This window comes from Wyeomyia smithii, chromosome 1 (assembly GCF_029784165.1).
Source record: "Wyeomyia smithii strain HCP4-BCI-WySm-NY-G18 chromosome 1, ASM2978416v1, whole genome shotgun sequence".
Classification (NCBI taxonomy): domain Eukaryota; kingdom Metazoa; phylum Arthropoda; class Insecta; order Diptera; family Culicidae; genus Wyeomyia; species Wyeomyia smithii.
This window is the reverse complement of record NC_073694.1, coordinates 150,201,824-150,221,091: the sequence shown is the minus strand read 5'-3', so window position 1 is coordinate 150,221,091 and position 19,268 is coordinate 150,201,824. Positions and strand designations below refer to the sequence as shown.

Sequence of the window (19,268 nt, the reverse complement as noted above, 5' to 3'; positions counted from 1 at the left end):
GTGGAATCCTGGATCATTTACGCGTGCAGCAGATCCCCAAATTTTTTTCCAATAAATATCGAAACATCAACTGCAACAATATGTTCTACACTGACGGATCACTTCTTGATGGGTCCACTGGCTTCGGTATTTTCAATAACAATTTAACCGTCTCCCATAAGCTCGATAATCCTGCTTCTGTTTACGTCGCAGAATTGGCTGCAATTAAGTACACCCTAGGGATTATCGAAAAAATGCCCACGGACCATTATTTCATCTTTACGGACAGTCTCAGTTCCATTGAGGCTCTCCGATCGATGAAAGATGTTAAGCACTCTCCGTATTTCCTGGGGAAAATACGGGAACATCTGAGTGCTTTATCCGAAAAATCGTTTCAGATTACCTTAGCGTGGGTCCATTCTCACTGCTCGATACCGGGCAATGAGAAAGCGGACTCTTTGGCTAAGGTGGGCGCAACAAACGGTGATATTTATGAAAGACCAATTGCTTTTAATGAATTTTTCGCACTTGTACGTCAGAATACGATCATCAGTTGGCAAAATGCTTGGTCCAGAGGGGAATTGGGAAGGTGGTTACATTCCATAATCCCTAGGTCGGGATTTCATTTGCGTGATGTCCCGGCTTATGTCCAATCACTATAGATTTGACGCGCATCTCCGTCGTGTTGGGCTCGGGGAAAGTGGTATCTGTGCCTGTGGTGAGGGTTATCACGACATAGAGCATGTGGTTTGGTCATGCCCTGTACACCGTGACGCCAGGTCTAAATTAATAGCTTCCCTGCAGGCCGAAAGTAGGCAGCCGGCTGTTCCTGTTCGTGATGTCTTGGCGAGCCGTGACCTATCCTACATGTCCCTTATATACGTTTTCCTGAAATCCATCCACGCCCCAGTTTAATCCTATTCCCTTCCGCCTACATCCAACTAAACGACAAGAACACGTTAAGACCCCGGATCCGGAAACAGCAACTAGACCCGCACGATACTCTCAGGTCCCGAGGGAGACAACCCAATATGCCAGTCCGTAATATCTTGGCCCAGCAGCGGAACATATTCAATATGCTGCTTACCTATGGCGATGGAAAACCATCAAACAACAAATCAGTGCTTTTAATCCAAAACATTCTAGCTTTAAGTTAGATTTAGTTTCAGCTCGTAGTCGACAGCGAGGATAAAAAATTTGCTTTTAGTTATTAAGATACTTTAGAAAGTAAGCTACCAGATATAATTGGCGCCGTTAAACATTAAATTGTATTTGTGCCGTGTCAAATAAATTATAGATGAAGAAAAAAAAACGTCTTAAGCTCACCATACAGCACAATGGGGTATGCTTCCAGCTAGTATGCCGTAAAGGTTCTCAATGAACATTAGGAGTCTCCACATCGAGCTCGTATACGAATACCCAGCCATAAACTGTGTATCTTCCATTACTCGTCAATGGAGGTGAGTATTTTTACGGCTGGGTATTTGTTTACGAGCTCGACATGAATACCCATATTGCCTCAGTAAATATTGTGTCGTTTTGTGTGTATATAGCGTGTGTTTGTATGTAAACTCGAGCCTAACTTTTCGTTCCAATGTCGAACACTATTCTCAGATCACTAATCTGTAGTAAAAACATGCACAGCCTCTAGTCAATAGATACAACAACATGTTTATTGTTTGAAAAACAGCATTTTCTGCTGCTAATATGGCCATTCCCTCGCTAACCATGGCACTATCGAGATACACCGCAGTCCTGCTGCTATTTTTTGTTGAGTATTACATCGGTCATACCACAGCACATAAAATGGAACTAGATTTGCAACTAATCGAACAAGTCGGCGAATGCCCTATGCTCAATATCACAAACATACGTGTCAAAAAATACAACCATACCGTAGCCGTTTTGAACGGTACAGCGCAGCTCTTCGAGGATTTGGACGATCGGTTCTCAGTAAGTATTTGGTCTAACCGTTACAAAATGATTTTTCCGTTCTTTCGTAATTTTCTATAGTTCCGCGTAGCGGCTGCATACAGTACGCTTGGCAATAATCAATTCAATGAGTACCCAATGAAGATTCCAGAGAAAACAGTTTGTGCAGTGATGAGGGAAAACTACCGGGAGTATCAGCATATATGGGCGAATTATACTAACATGCCCCATGTCGGTGCCGATGATCTCTGTCCTTTCCCTAAAGGAAAATACTGGGTTCGAAATTTTGCACCAGATCCGTCCTGGATACCACCAGTTGTTCCGCAAGGCTACTGGAGGCTAACATATGATTTACTGAGCGAAGCAGGGGTTATTCAATGTCGCCTTCGAGCGTATATGAGAGTTCAACGTAGCTGGGCTTAAATGTGTTTTGTTTTTTTTTTTGTTTTAAGGCCTCAAGATCAGAAATTATCAGCTCAGGAGAAGCTTTCATTTTCTTTAAACTAGGTGTTTCCAAAAGCAAGAATACTGATCTTGGCTTACTGTCATAGAAAAGAAACATTTCGCTTATAAACAACCCAAAATTCAATAAAGTCATATGTTATATTTGATAATTTAATTTTAATAATTTGGCAGTGATCGTGTACCATTTCCAATATTGTCTTATCAGCTTTTAAATAGCTGCGTGCGGTTATGACATCATCATGCATCATTTCTGCCCATAATACAACTGGTGACACTAGCAGATATGGTTGACGTGCAACCAAATCGAACCGAGCTCCAAAAACATTATTTCGAGTAATCAGTGTTCAAAGTTGAACCACCCCGTATGTTTTCTGCCAGCTGCTACAGGGAATTTTTTGTTATAGGGGCCCATTACAGTAAACGAGGTGAGCGACGAGTTACTCGTCTGGCCAATTTTTTGGTATTGCATATGGCGAGTCGACTGGATTTTGGACGAGTTGGCCGACTTGTTAGTGACTCAGCTGTCATCAGCCAAATTTCTCTCGCGTTCTCCAACAACATTTTATACGTCTCGTCGGGGGCTGGAGTTGAGACAAATTGCTCATCTATTCTTCTGTAATCGTTGAAATCTGTTCAAATAATTTTGATTTTTCATGAAAAATGGATTATTTGTTCTTATGTACACTGTTGCAAACAATTCAATTTATAAAAAAATGGCGCTGATCACACACTATAGGTCTCTCCTATAATCATTGCTACCATGTGTCACAATCCACAAGCAAGTGTGAGGTATCGATTCGCTGAAAAACATTCTATAGAAGTTATCAAATGATGTTAAATTTCAGATATATTCCTTTAACAATCCTTCAAACATGATACAACAATTTATTTTATCTTTTGTGCATTATAACCACCGACGGTGTTATAACATTTGTGAACCTCAGTTAAAATTAGTAAGTATGTATTCCACAGCGCCGCAAAAAAGTGATTTAAAAGATCGATCCTACAGAGATCGAGCCTTCGGCTCAGATTTTCCAGGTGGATCGATCCTTTGACCGCTCAACTGAATCGATCACAAAGATCTTTTTCTGAAGATCGCCCAATCCTAGTGTGTGGACATGTATAACGTGTGTGAATATCTACAGTGTGTGTCGCTAACTATACAGGGGGTGTGGCTAGCGTACGTGGCTTGCATGTGGTGCATGTCTATAGTGTGTCTGTGCATGTCTATAGCGTGTGTGGCTTGCTATATATCGTGCGTGGTTTCCTATATAGCGTGTGTCGCTTGCTCTATAGCGTGCGTGGCTAGCATATAGCGTGTGCAAAAAAAACGATTTTTTCAATTTTTCCCGAGATGAAGAATCGATCCATGAATCCATAGACTGACAAGGAAAAGATCGATTCTGCAAAGATCGATCTAAGACCTATGTCGTTTAAAATCTGTCCACGTGGTATGTGGATGGCCCCCAAGAGACCTTACTTCTTGTTTGTGATTTATGGTAAAAACTCGACAAAAATCTTCGAAATGTTTGATAGTAACACTATTTTTTCAAATGACAACTGGAAATGTCTATGTCAATACTACACTATCTGCCTGTAGTATTGGGTACATGTAGATTGCCGTCATTTTCAATGCGACAAATTTTATGTAGTTTTTCCATTACCTGCTGTCTATATTAGTGACCTGATATCATTAATATGCACAGTAAACTAGAAAAACATAGAGAGCCGAAAGGAGCCCAATCTGACAATTTCTTTTTGCTTATGATTTGCATTAATATAAATCTAATTTCTTCCATAAATTTCAAGAAAAATATATAGTTGAAAATTTGTTCTAAGCGTCAGGGGTCATAAAAATCATTTTAGCCACCGGCATTCTGTGAAAATCACAGTCAATCTTTTTCAATTTTCTCTTCCAACGAACACAGCGCCCTTTCAAATAGACTAGAATTTCCTCCTTGAAACGTGCTGTCACACTCCGATGAAATAATTCAAACGCATCGTTCACGGTCATGCAATGAGAGATTCTGAAAATCCAACCAAATGATATTCACCGTTCGCCAGAACAGTTTCATGGCACCATAAGTTTAACGTTGAGAACAAAAAACCATCGATGGAATCGGTTTTACGTTACATAATTCGAGAAAAAAAACAATATGGGACAAGATATGCGGGTACATTTCAAAAGTACTCGCATGTTTTGTCCCATCACATATAAATTCAACCAGCGACCGGCAGTATCATTAGCAACGTAGATTGTACTACAGAAAAACAACATTAGTATAGTTAATTGAATGACATACTTCTATATGCCTAAAGTGTCCGATATACACTAATCTGGAGCAAAGTTATATGTTCACAGTTTTTAACACTATGACATGGGACTGTAATGCGGGTACTTTCAATATGGGACAAACACAACTTGGTATTTTCTCCATGTTTTTTCCATATAAAAGTATCAATTTCAGTTTTTTTTTTCGGAAAATATGGTAACAGTTAAGTCGATTCCCGATGATAACTCGAAAGGGACAAAAATCATAATAGGACAGTTATGCGGGTACCGGCAGTAATGCACTAATGCAAAATTCGGGTCGTTCACATATTTTTTAATGTCTTCACATGTTTTCTCCAATGTCTTCACGTTGTCGTCACAAAAATAGATGTCTTCATCGTACACTCAAAATATTTTTCACGTTATTGTTACGTGAAAGTTCCAATACTTGTTCATGTCCTGTCATTTTGCATGATTTATGTGACAAACATAACATCTACGTGAAAATCTCATGCATACCATGGTTAATCACGTACTACCTACGTAAACTTGACAACGTCAAACAGGATGTATCGAGTGAATTCTCTGTGCGAAAAGAACCAGAAATCAAAATGGCGAAGCTGTTGTCTGATTTTGAACATAAAACAGAATTTCTGGATGGCTTGCAAATAAGTGAATTTTCGTAAAATCCTAATAAACTCGAGACTTGAGCTTACAGGATTCACACAGCTTCAGTTCAAAGGTGGAACAGTTACCTGAAAACAGCTGCAGCGGGCAATATTAATCCACGTAACTTTTCCGGTAACTATAACGTGAAAAATATTTTGAATGTAGGCTAAATGTCTTTCTATCTGGCATCGCTGGGTGTGAGACGACCAACCAACTGCCTGACTCTTTCAGTAACTGAATATTGTCAGTGCTCCTTATTCCGTGCAAGAACAAGTGACATTTTGCTTCACAGCAGTGTTCACAGCAAGTGAACTTTGTTTTCCCTTTTGGTTTATGATTTCTTTTTAGCTGCGTACTAGCTACCAGAAGAAATTTGATTGCCTGATTCAGTGCCTGAATTTTACATGGGATTGAGATAGGAGAATGAATTCCTTTTTGAACTGCTTACTGCGCTTTATCCAAGGCTGTAACTCGCCAGAGCGTAGGAAGATACCGGGAAGCTAGAGCTGCTGAAAAAAGACTCCATCGTCGGAAGAAACGACAGCATTGGGAGCGGATTCTTGCGGAGGCAGAAGGTTGCTTGTCTATAGGCATGATGCAAGAAGCTTCTACAAGAAGATAAATGGAATCAGGAACCGTAACGTGTCAGCCCCTGTCATTTGCAACGATAGGGAGGGGAACCTGATAACCGATAGAACGGATCTGGCCAGGCGTTTGAAGGAACACTTTTGTGTGCTGTTGAATGGTGAAGAAAACACCGTAGTCGAAAGGAGCAGGATGGTGATTGAGGATGATGGCAAAGCTGTGGACTCAGCATCCATGGACGAGGTTAAGAAAGCAGTTAAAGAGCTAATCATGCTGAGAGTGTGGTTCGATGAAGAATTGCCTCGGACTGGTTGGAGGGTCTCATATTTGCGATTTACAAGAAAGGCCACCGTCTGGACTGCAGTAATTATCGGGGCATAACCCTTCTCAACACTGTTTACAAAATTCTCTCCCGAATTCTGTTCCATAGACTGAGCCCGTTGTCGGAGACCTTTGTTTGCGATTACCAATGTGGTTTTTGAAGGGGACGCTCCACTACGGACCAAATGTTCACCCTATGACAGATCCTCGATAAATTTCGAGAACTCAACCTGCAGACGCACCATCTATTCATAGACTTAGGGGCAGCGTACGATACAGTTAAGATGAGTTATGGCGAATTATGCTCGAACATGGTTTTCCAACAAAACTAATTAGGCTGATACGTGCCACTCTTGAAGGCTCTACATCATGCGTCAGGGTAGCCGGTGAGATATCGGACTCCTTCGTGACGTTAGATGGTTTGAAGCAGGAAGACGGGCTGTCAAACTTATTGTTCAACATCGCATTGGAGGGTGCAATACGGAGGGCTGGCGTGCAAAGTGTAGGATTTTGCGTTCAATCCTTGGCGGCAAACTAGATAACGGTGTTTGGCGCAGACACATGAACCATGTACCGTTTGCCGGGGTGAGATTAAGCCACGGGGGTGAGATTGAGCCAAATGTTTGTATGTTAAATTACTTGTGATTTCTAAAATCTAATACTTCAAATTTAACACTTTATGAAACGTGACATATTTATTCACAACTTCAAATGGAATATAAATAATATCAGCGAACTGCTTCACTTTAACAATGTTTCAAAGTACAGGGCGAAAAACATGCGCAAATAACGTTATCCAAAAATGTCCCAGGCAAACCAACCCGAACAAGAAATCACATCAACTTACTGCTCAGTAGGTACGTTAGAATGTCGTTCCCAATGTTTTGAGGAAATATTATGCATTGAACCTGTGTTGGCTCAGAAAATAATGTTTTTCCAAACTGTACACTTTTCGAGCCCTTTTGGGGTGAGATTGTGCCAAGCTATAATAAACGGTACAGTTTGCGGAATTCACATTCACAACAAAATTATATCAGTATACACCAAAACACTTGCACTGTTTACATAGAGTATGTTGTCTAGCTATGGTATTATTTGAAATAATGACTTAAAGCTTGAGAACAGTAAGCTAACAACTGTTAGATGGAAATTTACAATGACTGATGTTACTTATGAAATGTAACAAAGTTTTGTACACCGATTGTATATTAACTGATGACTTTCTCAGCGAGGAAGGAGGGTTGTGGGTACGTTTCCAGCGGTTTGGAGATCTCCAATGAAATATACAGTGGTCAATGACACGTAATAATTGAAACGAAAAGTTTTCTCAGGCTTTATGTCTTAACGTTTTCCCTTTCTAAGCTACCTGGAGACGCCACTATGTGTTTATAGTCTGTCCAAGAGCCACGTTCTCATTACTGGTTACTCCTGATATCGATTTGATCCAGTCATACATTTTTCAAAAATTCATATGAAACGTAGTTTCTGGTCAACCCCCTGCGTTATGTCGGCTAGTCTGTGGGATTAACATATCAACATTTTTTCCATGAATTTAATAGTTGTTCTTAATAAAATAAAGAGACTAGTAGTGGGTAAGTACGATGAAATTCGACTACTACTTATGTTGTTCTCTAACTTTGTGCAAACAGTACCTACCTGTCACTACGCATAAATATCAAATTTGGCGATTTACCATACGCAAATTAGTGATCAACTGAACTATGAGCATGGTTTAGAAGTAGATTGATGCCGTCGATTGCTTGTCGTTGGTAAGCTGGTGAATAGACTATCAGTAGGAAAACCTGTGAGTAGAGACAGTGGGAATCGATAAACATTTGAAAGCCAATCGGAAAAGTTCGGGAAAAGGTCCGCGAACCTAATACCAAAATGTATTTTTAAAACGCCATAACCTTCGCTCGAAAAGGAATTCACGGCTCCCGCTAAATTGAGTTTATTTTTTTTTATGAGTTACGTGTGTTATGTATTGTTTAACCACAGACCAACAGACATAGCTCCTTGAACAAATTTTCAATAATATCGTTCGGATGATATCAGTACTTTACGTTAGTGACACTAGCACCATCTGCTGCCGTGCTCGCGCGTCGTTTTGTATTTCGATATCAGCGCTAGTATACGTGCATGTATCAAATTGAGAACTACAAAATATGTATGAGATTGCATGACTGCGCCTCAGACAGCGTTATCGCGCGATGACTGTTGTTCGATTGGAAATTTTGAGATGATCGTTATTTTTGTGGCGATAAAGCTAGGTTCCAGCGTTACGTCTGTTAGTCTGTGGTATAGCTTTATTGTAATAATCGTCGATTACTACGGATAAATTGTTTCAGAATGTATTTATTAACAGAAACTATTCAAAACATTTATTCAGTTTTTGCAATGGGTGTGATGGTGATGCTGGCGACGGCACCTCCGGCGATTACGCCTTCCTGCATCAGATAACACTCGAGCTTGTAACGACCATCGCTCATGAACGCCTGATAGCTTTCGCCTTCGAAGGCGTAGTCTTTAAACCAATAATCAGCCACCGGCAAGGGACACGTGTCGTAGTGCGGAAAGTTACTGATGTCTTTCAGATCTTCGTAGAAGTACATTCGGTAGATAGACTTGAGGAACTCGCACAGTGGTTTGGTAACTTCTATAAGTTCTTCATAGGCTGGTGGATCTGCGGCGTCACTCAACTCTGCTCGACTGAGTTTCATCGAGATTTCATAGCGGTTATCCGCTATTACTAGCTGGCGAATATTTCCGGAAATCTTGAAGCTCATCTCAGATAGCTTATCCAGGGTGTAATTGTACTCGAAGTACTGCTCTGATCCAGCAACGGTTTCAACCTTGACAAGCTGCATGTCGTATGTCTGCGGAGGATAGTTTCAATTTAGAAGTTGAATTATTTATCAAAAATAAAAATAAACTAACCGAAATTTCATCAGCTAGGGACAGTTTCACGAAACCAATGATAAGAAATGGTGCCAACAGCATATTTCCAACAGGGTTATGTTGTGGGTTTTGGGAAAATTGTACTGAGAAAATGTGATGGTTTTTTTCCGCAAGTCCGGCTTTTAAAGCTTTCATCCGGAAGTTTTAATGCGAAGTGTTTCATGTTTCGATGGAACGATTGGCGCAAAATGATGCACAGGCAGTGCCGTATTCACGATGAATTCATGCACGCAATGCTTTTACTCATATCTATAGCTTCTATCAGTGCGGCGGTGGTTCGTGTAGGTAAATTAGTCCGTTCATTAGATTATCAGTGCAGTCATTGAAGAGACGTTGAACAGACAAGAAACCCGCTGAAGATTCTAACAGTTTATGGTGAATTATAATATTGAACAGAAGACTCAATGAGGTGGATTACTGGTATTATTTATATAGTGTTGTTGGTGCAGACATCAACAACATTTTTACCTCCCCGTTGGCAACGATGGCCCTGGGAAAAAGTTAAGCATCCGGTGTCCAAAGCAGAACTTCCTATTGAAGATTGTGGTAAGTACTTTCTGGATCCGTTTTTAGTTTGGCTGAGCCAAACTACGATCTTAACTATGAACCTGTTATGAAGTTTGAAGAATTGCAACATTCCAGCTGTCACGTTGATTGATCGTTGTCACCCAGAAAACTGACGCAGCGTTTTTTTGACGTCGATAACCGATCGATGACGTAGTTAGCGTCGAAATTAGCCTTTGAACTAATATCATTCGATTGGAATCCGGTTTGAGTAGACAAATGTAGTAGACAAATGTAGACAATCCAGACACATAATTACAACTGCAAGACTATATTGTTACTTATCAGTTGTTTGCTCTGCATTTTACAGGTGTACACGATATCATCTCGGTGCAATTATCCAGTTGTTCCTCGATTCCTTGCTCATTACCGCGTGGCACCGACGTAACAGTTGACGTCAAGTTCAATGGCAACGGTAAGTTTACATTTTGACTTGAATAAGATTGCGTAGCATTGACTCTACGAAGTAAACATTGGATTTGAATGATAACGGTTTTTCATCAACATACAAAAAACATCAAATGAAGAGAAAGTATGAGGAAAACAACAGGATAAATTCGTTAGAATAACAATAGTATGGCCAGTATGGCTTTTCACTTTCCCGCACACTTAGTTTCTTTTACCGAACTCAGCAATTTTTTTACTGAGTTTTCAACAGCTGAGCCATCAGTAATCTGTTCGGTAATTCATTTGCTTTTTTTTCGTGTTGGGTATTTTCGTCACTGCGACCAATTTTTTGATATTTTGTGACATAATTCATTTGCTTGGCGAGCGTTCGGTATTTTTTCTTTGTTGCTAAGACGTCAAATAAAGAAGATGGCTCAGCAAAAATTTACAAACGAATAATTTTATACAGGTATCTCGGATTGTTTAGACCATTATGTTTCATACACATTCGACTAAAACTATACGGTGTTTATCATGGCTATAAATATATAGACTATTTATTAAAAGGCTTCGAGTTAATTAATCTACTGTGGTGGTAAATTTGAAAGCACGATACCGTTTTTTGATTTTTTTGTCCAAATGGCTCGTAGAGCACTTTTAATAACACAGCCACAAAACTTCTCGGAAAATCTTAAAATGGCGGACTTCTGATGTGCGATTCTGTTTTGACAGATGCAGAAAAACTATCGAACAGTAAAGTAAACAAAAAAAAAAACAAAAGTTCAGTAAAACAATTGGAGGTTTTTCAGCAACATCTGGATAAGTGCTGATAGATCGTAAAGTATTTACTGAACTATAAAAAAGTACAAATAATATTTTCGTTTACTGAAGGGGTCAGCAATGTTTTTTGCTGAACTCATCAAGTGAATTTTATTGAACGGTATTTCGGCAAAAAAAATTAACCGACATCAGTAATTTTTCAGGAAATTATCATTCTGATCAGGAAAATTTCAAGTTTACTGAACGCGACCGTAATAAAAATTACTGAACAGTTAAGACGGAAATAAGTGTGCGGGACTCGGAAATTAAAAGTTATCCCTAAAACAAACATTGGGTGTATTCCGAACTTGGAAAAAAAGCAAACAAAATACAAAACATGTTATTTACTTTACTATTTCTTTATTTCAACTAATCAAACTGTACATCAAGGGGGAGGGACTTCGGATGCCAGACTCGAAATAATGTTTTTGGCGTTTGTTTCAGTTTGATTGCACTCGAATGTATGAATGTTACAAATAGTATTGGGTCAGAATTTTTGAAACGGATCACTAAAAATTGCAATGTCTAGTTTTTTTTAAATAAATATTAAAAAATTCAAGAGCTCGCACTTGATTCTCCAATTTTTATTGAATTTGATTAAATTTTCGAGTCATTATTGTCATTTGAAAATTAGGTCAAATTTTAAAAAAGGCGTATCATTAGAAATATCTGATGAAATTTGATGAAATTTTCACAGGAGGTGCATCCTCAGTTGTAGTTTATAAAAATATTTTTTTGAAAAGAAGTTAAATTTTTCAATTATTTCTATTTGAAACAATATGTTGTAACATAATGCTCTGGGGCACTGAAATTTTAGAAAAAAAATCACAGGTATTCCTGACATTGCTTAGAAACTTTCCTAAAAGTTTCAAGTTGGTGTTATTATTTATTCAAAATAAATGAGGCTTCAAAATTGGTGCGCAACGCGTTTTTCAAGCTAGAAACGCTTCTAAACCCAGCTTTATCGTGGCACTCACGGTTTCAACTTGAAATTGCGACTTCTACGTCAGTTCACATACCGTCCACAATAGAGAATGTCGTTTCCAGTGGCGCGGTGCCGCCAGGGCTGCTCAAAAATCCTCAGTAAAATGAATGAATTTCTTAGTAACTTGTTTTTCATTTCGAAAAATTTGGACGCAGAACTATATTTCTGAATTTTTACAGGAGTATCCATAAAACGGTACAAATTGGTAAAACGGCGGGACTTTTAAACCAATTCCAGTTTTTGATCAGTTCTTCAATAAATCTGCAGTATTCTTATACTGCTGGCCCAATTTTTAGACGTTTTAATTTAGTAGTACAATAATAATTAGTTAAACATGAAAAAAATCCTCAATGACGAAATAATAAACAAGTTTTCACGTATACTTGCCTGCAGTCTCAGATTATTTGAAAACTTTGGCCATATTATCTCTAGACTATTTGCAACCTAAATAATTAGAAAATACCTACATAGTATAGCAAGAATGAATGAACAAGTGTTTGTCTTGATTATGTTGCAATTAATTGATCCAATGCTAATTCTTTATTTTGAAACCATCACAACTACAGAAATCGCCTCACCAATGAAGCAGGAAGTCTACTATATCCTAAACTCCGTAAGAACCAAGGCAACAATCATACCGGAAACCTGCGAGGGAGTCAACTGTCCTCTGCACGTGGACAATGCGTTGCAATTCATCGCCACACTGCGCGTCAGTTCGTCGCTGCCAACGGTAGGTTCGAGCACATTGATGTATCGATGAAAATATTATGCGACAAACCCGAGTAACGACCCAAATCTCTTTTTTAGTTGCGAGGAACATTGCACTGGGAACTGGTAAACGCCAACCAACAAGCAATTGTGTGCTATAAACTGCTAATTTCAATCGAATGAAAGTTTCTTTACTGATGCCATAAACTTGAGTGAACAACGCCATCTGTCTGTCAGAAATTGTTGATAGTGAACACCATGGTTCATTTACAGACCGCGCTGCTATCGTTTTACTACTACTATGTATTTTCAATACTGAATATGATTGAAATGCTCGAAAACTTACTAGTCCACAGAATACGCGAATTATATTTGCTTGAGTACTAAACAACATAATAAACTGTTACTAATTTGAGAGATACATATCGCTACATGAATATCGTATACAACTACTCAGCCGAAAAAATACCCAGCTCCATTGAAATGTAATGGACGGTTTAATAGATGCGTTCGTGCCAAAAACAAGAAAACGGATCGCATAAATATCATCCCTGGCAATCGCCGGCATTGCGCCGCTTAAAAACGTTGAAATACACCGCGTTGAGGCAGTTCTCAGCGACAGGTGCTCTTGTTCTTCGTGATCATTACCGACAGCTGAACTACGAGTACAAAAGACTTCGTCGACGGTGCTACGCGAATTACAGACGCCATATAAAAGGCAAACTGAGAGCAGACCCGAAGAAATTTTGGAACTACGTCAACGAACAACGGAAGGAGTCAGCCCGGCAAACAGTTTTGTTGATTTACAGCTTAATAAGCTATTATTCAGAGGATTTCGGCTGAACTATAGCTCAACAAGCTGTTATACAACAAAATTGTTTGTTGGGAGGTTTACCATCCACGATGAAATTGGCTGATGAGAAAGCAGATAATGTTGCCGCTATTTGCCGAATGTTCGCTGTGAAATTTTCAAGCGTGTTCAGCAACGAAATATCAACAGATGGAGAGATTTCTGATGCTGCTAATAACGTCCCTTTTCCTCGGGTACTCCTTGGCTTCGATTAACATTGACGAGCTGGGATGGAATCCCAGCTACACTGCTTAAAAAATGCATTACTGGATTGCTTACACCGCTCACCCACTTGTTTCGTTTGTCACTCGCTACAGGTAGATTCCCTACAACCTGGAAACATGCGTTTATCTTCCCGGTCCATAAAAAAGGCGATCGCTCGAAGATGGATAATTATCGAGGCATTTCTGCTTTGTGTGCAATTTCGAAGCTATTTGAGTTAGTCGTTCTTCATCCAATTTTTTCACATTATTAACGCACTATTACTGACGACCAACACGGATTCCTTCCCAAGCGCTCCTGTGCTACAAACTTGCTTTGCTTGACTAGCTTCGTGTTCGACAGTTTTGTTCACCGACATCAAATGGACGTCATCTACACGAACCTTTCGGCTGCCTTCGACAAAGTGAATCATCGTGAATGCCAAACTCGATCGATACGGATTCAGTGGTAGCTTGCTTTGCTGGTTAGAATCCTACCTGTTGGGGCGAACTCTCAGAGTGAAAATCGGCGACGAAATTTCCGGACCATTTATCGCTACTTCCGGAATTGCCCAAGGCAGTCCATTGGTGTTCCTGTTGTATTTCAATCATGTACATCACTCGTTAAAATGTCCTCGTCTTGCGTTCGCTGACGATTTAAAGCTGTTTTACGAAATCAAAAACGCCGAAGACGCCACTTATCTCCAACAACAACTCAACTTATTCGCACGTTGGTGCAAGGTAAACTGCATGGTACTTAACCCTAAGAAATGCTCAGTGATTACGTTCACTAGGAAACACTTAGATTACATGCTACACTTCGATTACATGTTAGATGGGTCTTCAATACAGCGAATCGATCACGTCAAGGATTGAGTTTTCCTCGATACTAATCTTACATTCAAGCAACATATATCCACAGACTAACAGACGTAACACTGGAACCTAGCTCCATCGCCACAAAAAACGTTCAATTCAAATTTTCAATCGAATAACAGTCATCGCGCGAAAACTTCGTCTGGGGCGCTGTCATGCAATCTCATACACATTTAATAGTTCCCCATTTGACACATGCCGTAACGCTGGCGCTGATGTCGAAATACATGACGCAGCGCGAACACGACAGCAGATGGTGCTAGTGTTACTAACGTAAAGTACTGGAATCATCCCAACGATGATTTTATTGAAAATTTGTTCGACGTGTTATGTCTGTTAGTCTGTGATATATCGTTTATTGTTGCCAAAGCCGCTAGACAACTGGGAATGATTTATCGCATGACGCGGGATTTCAGAAATTTACAATGTATAACAACACCACAGACTAACAGACGTAACACTGGAGCCTAGCTCCATAGCCACAAAAAAACGTTCATTTCAAATCTTCAATCGAATAACAGTCATCGCGCAAAAACGTCGTCTGGGGCGCTGTCATGTAATCCCATACATATTTTGTAGTTCCCCATTTGACACATGCAGTAACGCTGGCGCTGATGTCGAAATACATGACGCAGCGCGAACACGACAGCAGATGGTGCTAGTGTTACTAACGTAAAGTACTGGAATCATCCAAACGATGATTTTATTGAAAATTTGTTCGACGTGTTATGTCTGTTAGTCTGTGACAACACTCTATTGTTCGCTTGTTCGGTCCTCATTGGAATTCTGTTCCACTGTCTGGATTCTTCACTACAATAATGCAATCATTTGTGCCGTGTCAAATAAATTATAGATGAACAAAAAAAATAATGCAATCCACCGCATTGAAAGCATCCAGCGCCGATTCGTACGTTACGCTCTTAGAATGCTTCCCTGGCGGCAACCCATGCGTAACGAGGATCGCTGCCAGCTTCTCCAGCTCGATACTCTTTAGCTTCGCCGAGAAACAGCGCTCGTCATGGTAGTCTCGGATGTTTTGACTTCGCGGATTGGTTGCCCGGTCATTCTTCGCCTGATCAACCTAAACGTGCCATCCAGAACCCTGCGGAGGTCACCTGCGTTGCAACTGTCTCTTCGTCGCACCAACTACAGTGCAAACAGTGCCATTATTGGTATAAAACGTCCCTTTAACCGTGTGTCATCTGCTTTTGACTTTCATTTATCGCATCGAGTCCTACGTATAAAATTTGTGTCTCTGTTTCGCAATGTTTTATGTATTAATAACCAGTACCTTTAGTTTGATAATGTCTGTTGGTAGAGATATAAATAAAGTATAAATGGAAGGTAGGAAGGTACCCAGGTTATAGCTAGATATTTGTATACATAGACCTATTTACGTTTTTTATGGACTACTGCGACCAGCAATTCTTTGATCTTTTGTGGTATTGTTCGAACCAGGGATGCCACAAACACAGATTTATCTGTATTTTACAGATTTTTGGGCTGAAGTAACGTTACAGAATCTGTATATACATTTTTATCGAAAAGTACAAATTCACAGATTACACAAAATTACCTTTTTTTTTCATGAACAATCCAAACTTAAATAAATGTTGGTCTTATACAATACAATTTCAATTTCTCGCGCGTTTCAGGTTTAAAATGGTTTTTGAATATCATAAAAACTACGAAAAATGCTTAATTTCAGATACTTCAATCTATCAATTTTAATAATTCCGGTTAACTAAATCAATATTGCCACATTTAATGGTGGGAATGGCATGGAATGCCTCAGAAGTTGAATTAATGATAACAAAAACATATCAGAGGTGTGTAAATGATTACAATTCATAATTGTTACGCTAAATTAGCAACAAACCACTTCGGAAAGCAATGAATGGCATGATAGATTAGGTGAAGATCATTAATGGTGTAGTTTCCATAGTGGCATTTTGAACACCTGGCACTGGGTACTTGAAAGATACGGGTAAAGTTGAAGTGCTGTTTCAAAAACTAAATTCCACTAATGATAACACGGGCGGTCAATCGGCTCGCGTTTGCAACATACTTTTACAAGCATCGGGTACCGAGCTGAGGAACAAACTATTTAAGAAAGTTTCAGACAAGCGATTGTTAGTGCAGTTGTTCCAGGTATTGCATTTGAGAATGAACCAATTCGTGATTTTGCTGGTGCTGGTTCCGTTGGCATTCGCCGATGTGGTTCCTGTTAAAGAATGTGAGTGATTCAAAATATGTGTTAGAAGTGAATTAAACTAAGTGACTACGTTTTCTAGGCAAAGCTGGTGCTCTACCATTTTCTGTCGATATAGTCGGCTGCACTAAATTGCCTTGTGATCTGCCACGAGGAGAGGAAGTTGTTGCCAACGTGGACTTCAGTCCAGAGGCAGAAGTAACCGAACTTCGACCAGTGGTTTTCGCAACGGCTCTAGGTATTACGGTTCCATTTGTGCTACCCAATGATCGTCAGAACGCATGCGATTGGCTAGAGGGGTCCCAATGTCCCTTGTCAGCCGGAGAGGACGTACGGTATGTGCTGCGGCTACCGGTGGAAAAATCTTACCCGACGATTCCAGTCGATGTGGAACTACAACTGGTTGATCAAAACGATCAATTTGTAAGCTGCTTCCGGGTGCAGGCAAAGGTTGTTTAAGCAAACAGTAATATTTAGGGACGAATGACCGTTTGGGGTTTAAGTCCCTTTAAAAGAAATCAATTATTTAGACTGAATTGTGAGCTGTTTATGTTCCTTAATACTATATCCAGTAATGTGTAAAACTTAAACATTTTTATGGCTAATTGGATTGTTTAGCGATAGCAGTTTTAATATCATCTGAAAGGGCTGCATTTCCTAAGCAAAACGTGATTCTCAAAATTTTCTTTCATTGTCCTTCGGATTTCAAATCACGAATAAAAAACTGCTCGAAATCGCTATAATGACAGTTCGTTCATGCATCAATTGTCCTTCAAACGATTTAGAGCAAATTTTGTTCTTTAAAAAATCGAAGGACAATGATTAAAAAAGCTAAAAAATCACGTTTTGCTTGGGGAATTGCGCTCTGTTAAACAACCCAATTGAATTAAACTAACATCATTGAATTAGCCTGCAGGTCTCAAGATACGATGCTAACAAGTCAGTCGTCGTATGTTATTATCCCCGCTCAGAAGAAACTATTATTTTCGATAAGATCGTAGCGCTAGCCCCGCAATTGTCCTGTACACCAACAGTTAGCAGCAAAATCGGCGTATAATAAACAAAAGGTCAAGTTTCGATAGCGGAATGTAGCACTAAGGCTTTGCTTGATTCATAGAAACTCAGAATATCTAACTAAAGCTTCGAGCAAAATCATTAATAAGTTATTTTGTTTTTAAATCAGAGCAGAAGATAGTTTAATTATGACTTGAATAAAATGAAATATAGAATAGAATCTGTGGTATAACTAAATTTAATTTTCTTACATTTTTTGCAAAATTCACAAGAGCTCATCAGTCGTCATAATGTTTACACCAGTGCATGTTTCTACAGTGACTATATTATGGGACTGGTAGAGTAAACCCATGGACCACGCAGCCGCATTTTCAATCTAAAAACCTGAATTCAAAGAATTATACACTCCACTCCACTCTTTCTATTCATCTATAACTTTTTAGCTTTCACCAATGCTAATATAGACTGTCCAACAGTGTGTGATAAAGAATTGAGAGTCGAATGTGAACTATGAGTCAAATGTATAATACTCTATGAAAAATCAGAAAAATTATTCAAATTTTTAGCCCATGAGTCTTCTGATTCGTGAAAAGAGGTTAACGTTTGACCACAGACTAACAGACATAACACTTCGAACAAATTTTCAGTAAAATCATCGTTCGGACGATTCCAGTACTTTACGTTAGTAACACCATCTGCTGCCGTGTTCGCGCTGCGTCATGTATTTCGACATCAGCGCTAGCGCTACGGCATGTGTCAAATGGGGAACCACAAAATATGTATGAGATTGCATGACAGCGCCCCAAGCGGCGTTGTCGCGCGAAGACTGTTATTGGATTGGGAATTTGAAATGATCGTTTTTTCGTGACGATGGAGCTAGGTTCCAGTGTTACGTCTGTTAGTCTGTGGTTTGACTTTTCTCGTAAGAGTTTTTATTGGAATGCATTTTTAAAAAGTGTATCAGTAATTGGTGGATGGAAAATAAAAGATAAGCATAGACTAACAGCGCAACATTGCAGCCAAGCTGCATCACCACAAAAAAACGATCATTTCAAATTTCCAATCGAATTACAGTCATCGCACGACAGCACCGTGTGAGGCGCTATCATGCAATCTCATACATATTTTGTGGTTCCCAATTTTGAAAATCGTGTGGAAAACTTTGAATCAAAATTCATTATACTACTAACGACATCTGTCGTATGGTGCCCCAGTTGCACTGCATAAATGTTACTATTTCGATACTATATCGATATCAGTGCTGACGCGAGCGCCACATAGCGATTGCATTACGTTTTACGTATGAAGCTGGCGGTTTCAGTTTTTTACACATCCTTTGGAAATAAGACAAACATCTGTTCTCTGTGCCAGTATTTAACGTTAGTAACACTAGCACCATCTGCTGCCGTGTTCTCGCTGGGTCTTTTATTTCGACATCACCACTAGCGCACGTGTATGTGTCAAATTGGGAA

General features: G+C 39.4%; 3 protein-coding genes across 3 annotated transcripts; 2 read left to right on the top strand and 1 right to left on the bottom strand.

Annotated features, from left to right (window-relative positions):
* Window positions 1-1,655: 1,655 nt before the first annotated feature.
* Window positions 1,656-2,353, top strand: LOC129719607 (uncharacterized). The gene is made up of 2 exons (XM_055670999.1): window positions 1,656-1,932; window positions 1,993-2,353. The coding sequence occupies exons 1-2, from the start codon at window positions 1,687-1,689 to the stop codon at window positions 2,332-2,334; spliced, it is 588 nt and encodes a 195-aa protein (XP_055526974.1). The 5' UTR covers window positions 1,656-1,686; the 3' UTR covers window positions 2,335-2,353.
* Window positions 2,354-8,579: 6,226 nt separating this feature from the next.
* On the bottom strand, window positions 8,580-9,307 carry LOC129719600 (uncharacterized). The gene is made up of 2 exons (XM_055670993.1): window positions 9,161-9,307; window positions 8,580-9,099 (listed from the first exon to the last, which is right to left on the bottom strand). Exons 1-2 carry the CDS (start codon window positions 9,221-9,223, stop codon window positions 8,605-8,607), a joined length of 558 nt encoding a protein of 185 aa, XP_055526968.1. The 5' UTR covers window positions 9,224-9,307; the 3' UTR covers window positions 8,580-8,604.
* A 153-nt stretch (window positions 9,308-9,460) lies between these two features.
* LOC129717271 (uncharacterized) lies at window positions 9,461-18,017 on the top strand. Its single transcript, XM_055667132.1, has 6 exons — window positions 9,461-9,727; window positions 10,056-10,160; window positions 12,503-12,666; window positions 12,744-12,816; window positions 16,648-16,806; window positions 16,865-18,017. Exons 1-6 carry the CDS (start codon window positions 9,586-9,588, stop codon window positions 17,239-17,241), a joined length of 1,020 nt encoding a protein of 339 aa, XP_055523107.1. The 5' UTR covers window positions 9,461-9,585; the 3' UTR covers window positions 17,242-18,017.
* Window positions 18,018-19,268: the final 1,251 nt, after the last annotated feature.

Excerpts from the sequence above, each read along its gene's own strand:
- LOC129719607 (XM_055670999.1), top strand. The coding sequence starts at position 1,687 with ATGGCCATTCCCTCGCTAACCATGGCACTATCGAGATACACCGCAGTC. Across the intron at positions 1,933-1,992 it reads ATTTGGACGATCGGTTCTCA|TTCCGCGTAGCGGCTGCATA; the intron begins GTAAGTATTTGG and ends AATTTTCTATAG.
- LOC129719600 (XM_055670993.1), bottom strand. The coding sequence starts at position 9,223 with ATGCTGTTGGCACCATTTCTTATCATTGGTTTCGTGAAACTGTCCCTA. Across the intron at positions 9,100-9,160 it reads CCCTAGCTGATGAAATTTCG|ACATACGACATGCAGCTTGT; the intron begins GTTAGTTTATTT and ends TATCCTCCGCAG.
- LOC129717271 (XM_055667132.1), top strand. The coding sequence starts at position 9,586 with ATGAGGTGGATTACTGGTATTATTTATATAGTGTTGTTGGTGCAGACA. Across the intron at positions 9,728-10,055 it reads ACTTCCTATTGAAGATTGTG|GTGTACACGATATCATCTCG; the intron begins GTAAGTACTTTC and ends TGCATTTTACAG. Across the intron at positions 12,817-16,647 it reads GTGCTATAAACTGCTAATTT|CATCGGGTACCGAGCTGAGG; the intron begins CAATCGAATGAA and ends TACTTTTACAAG.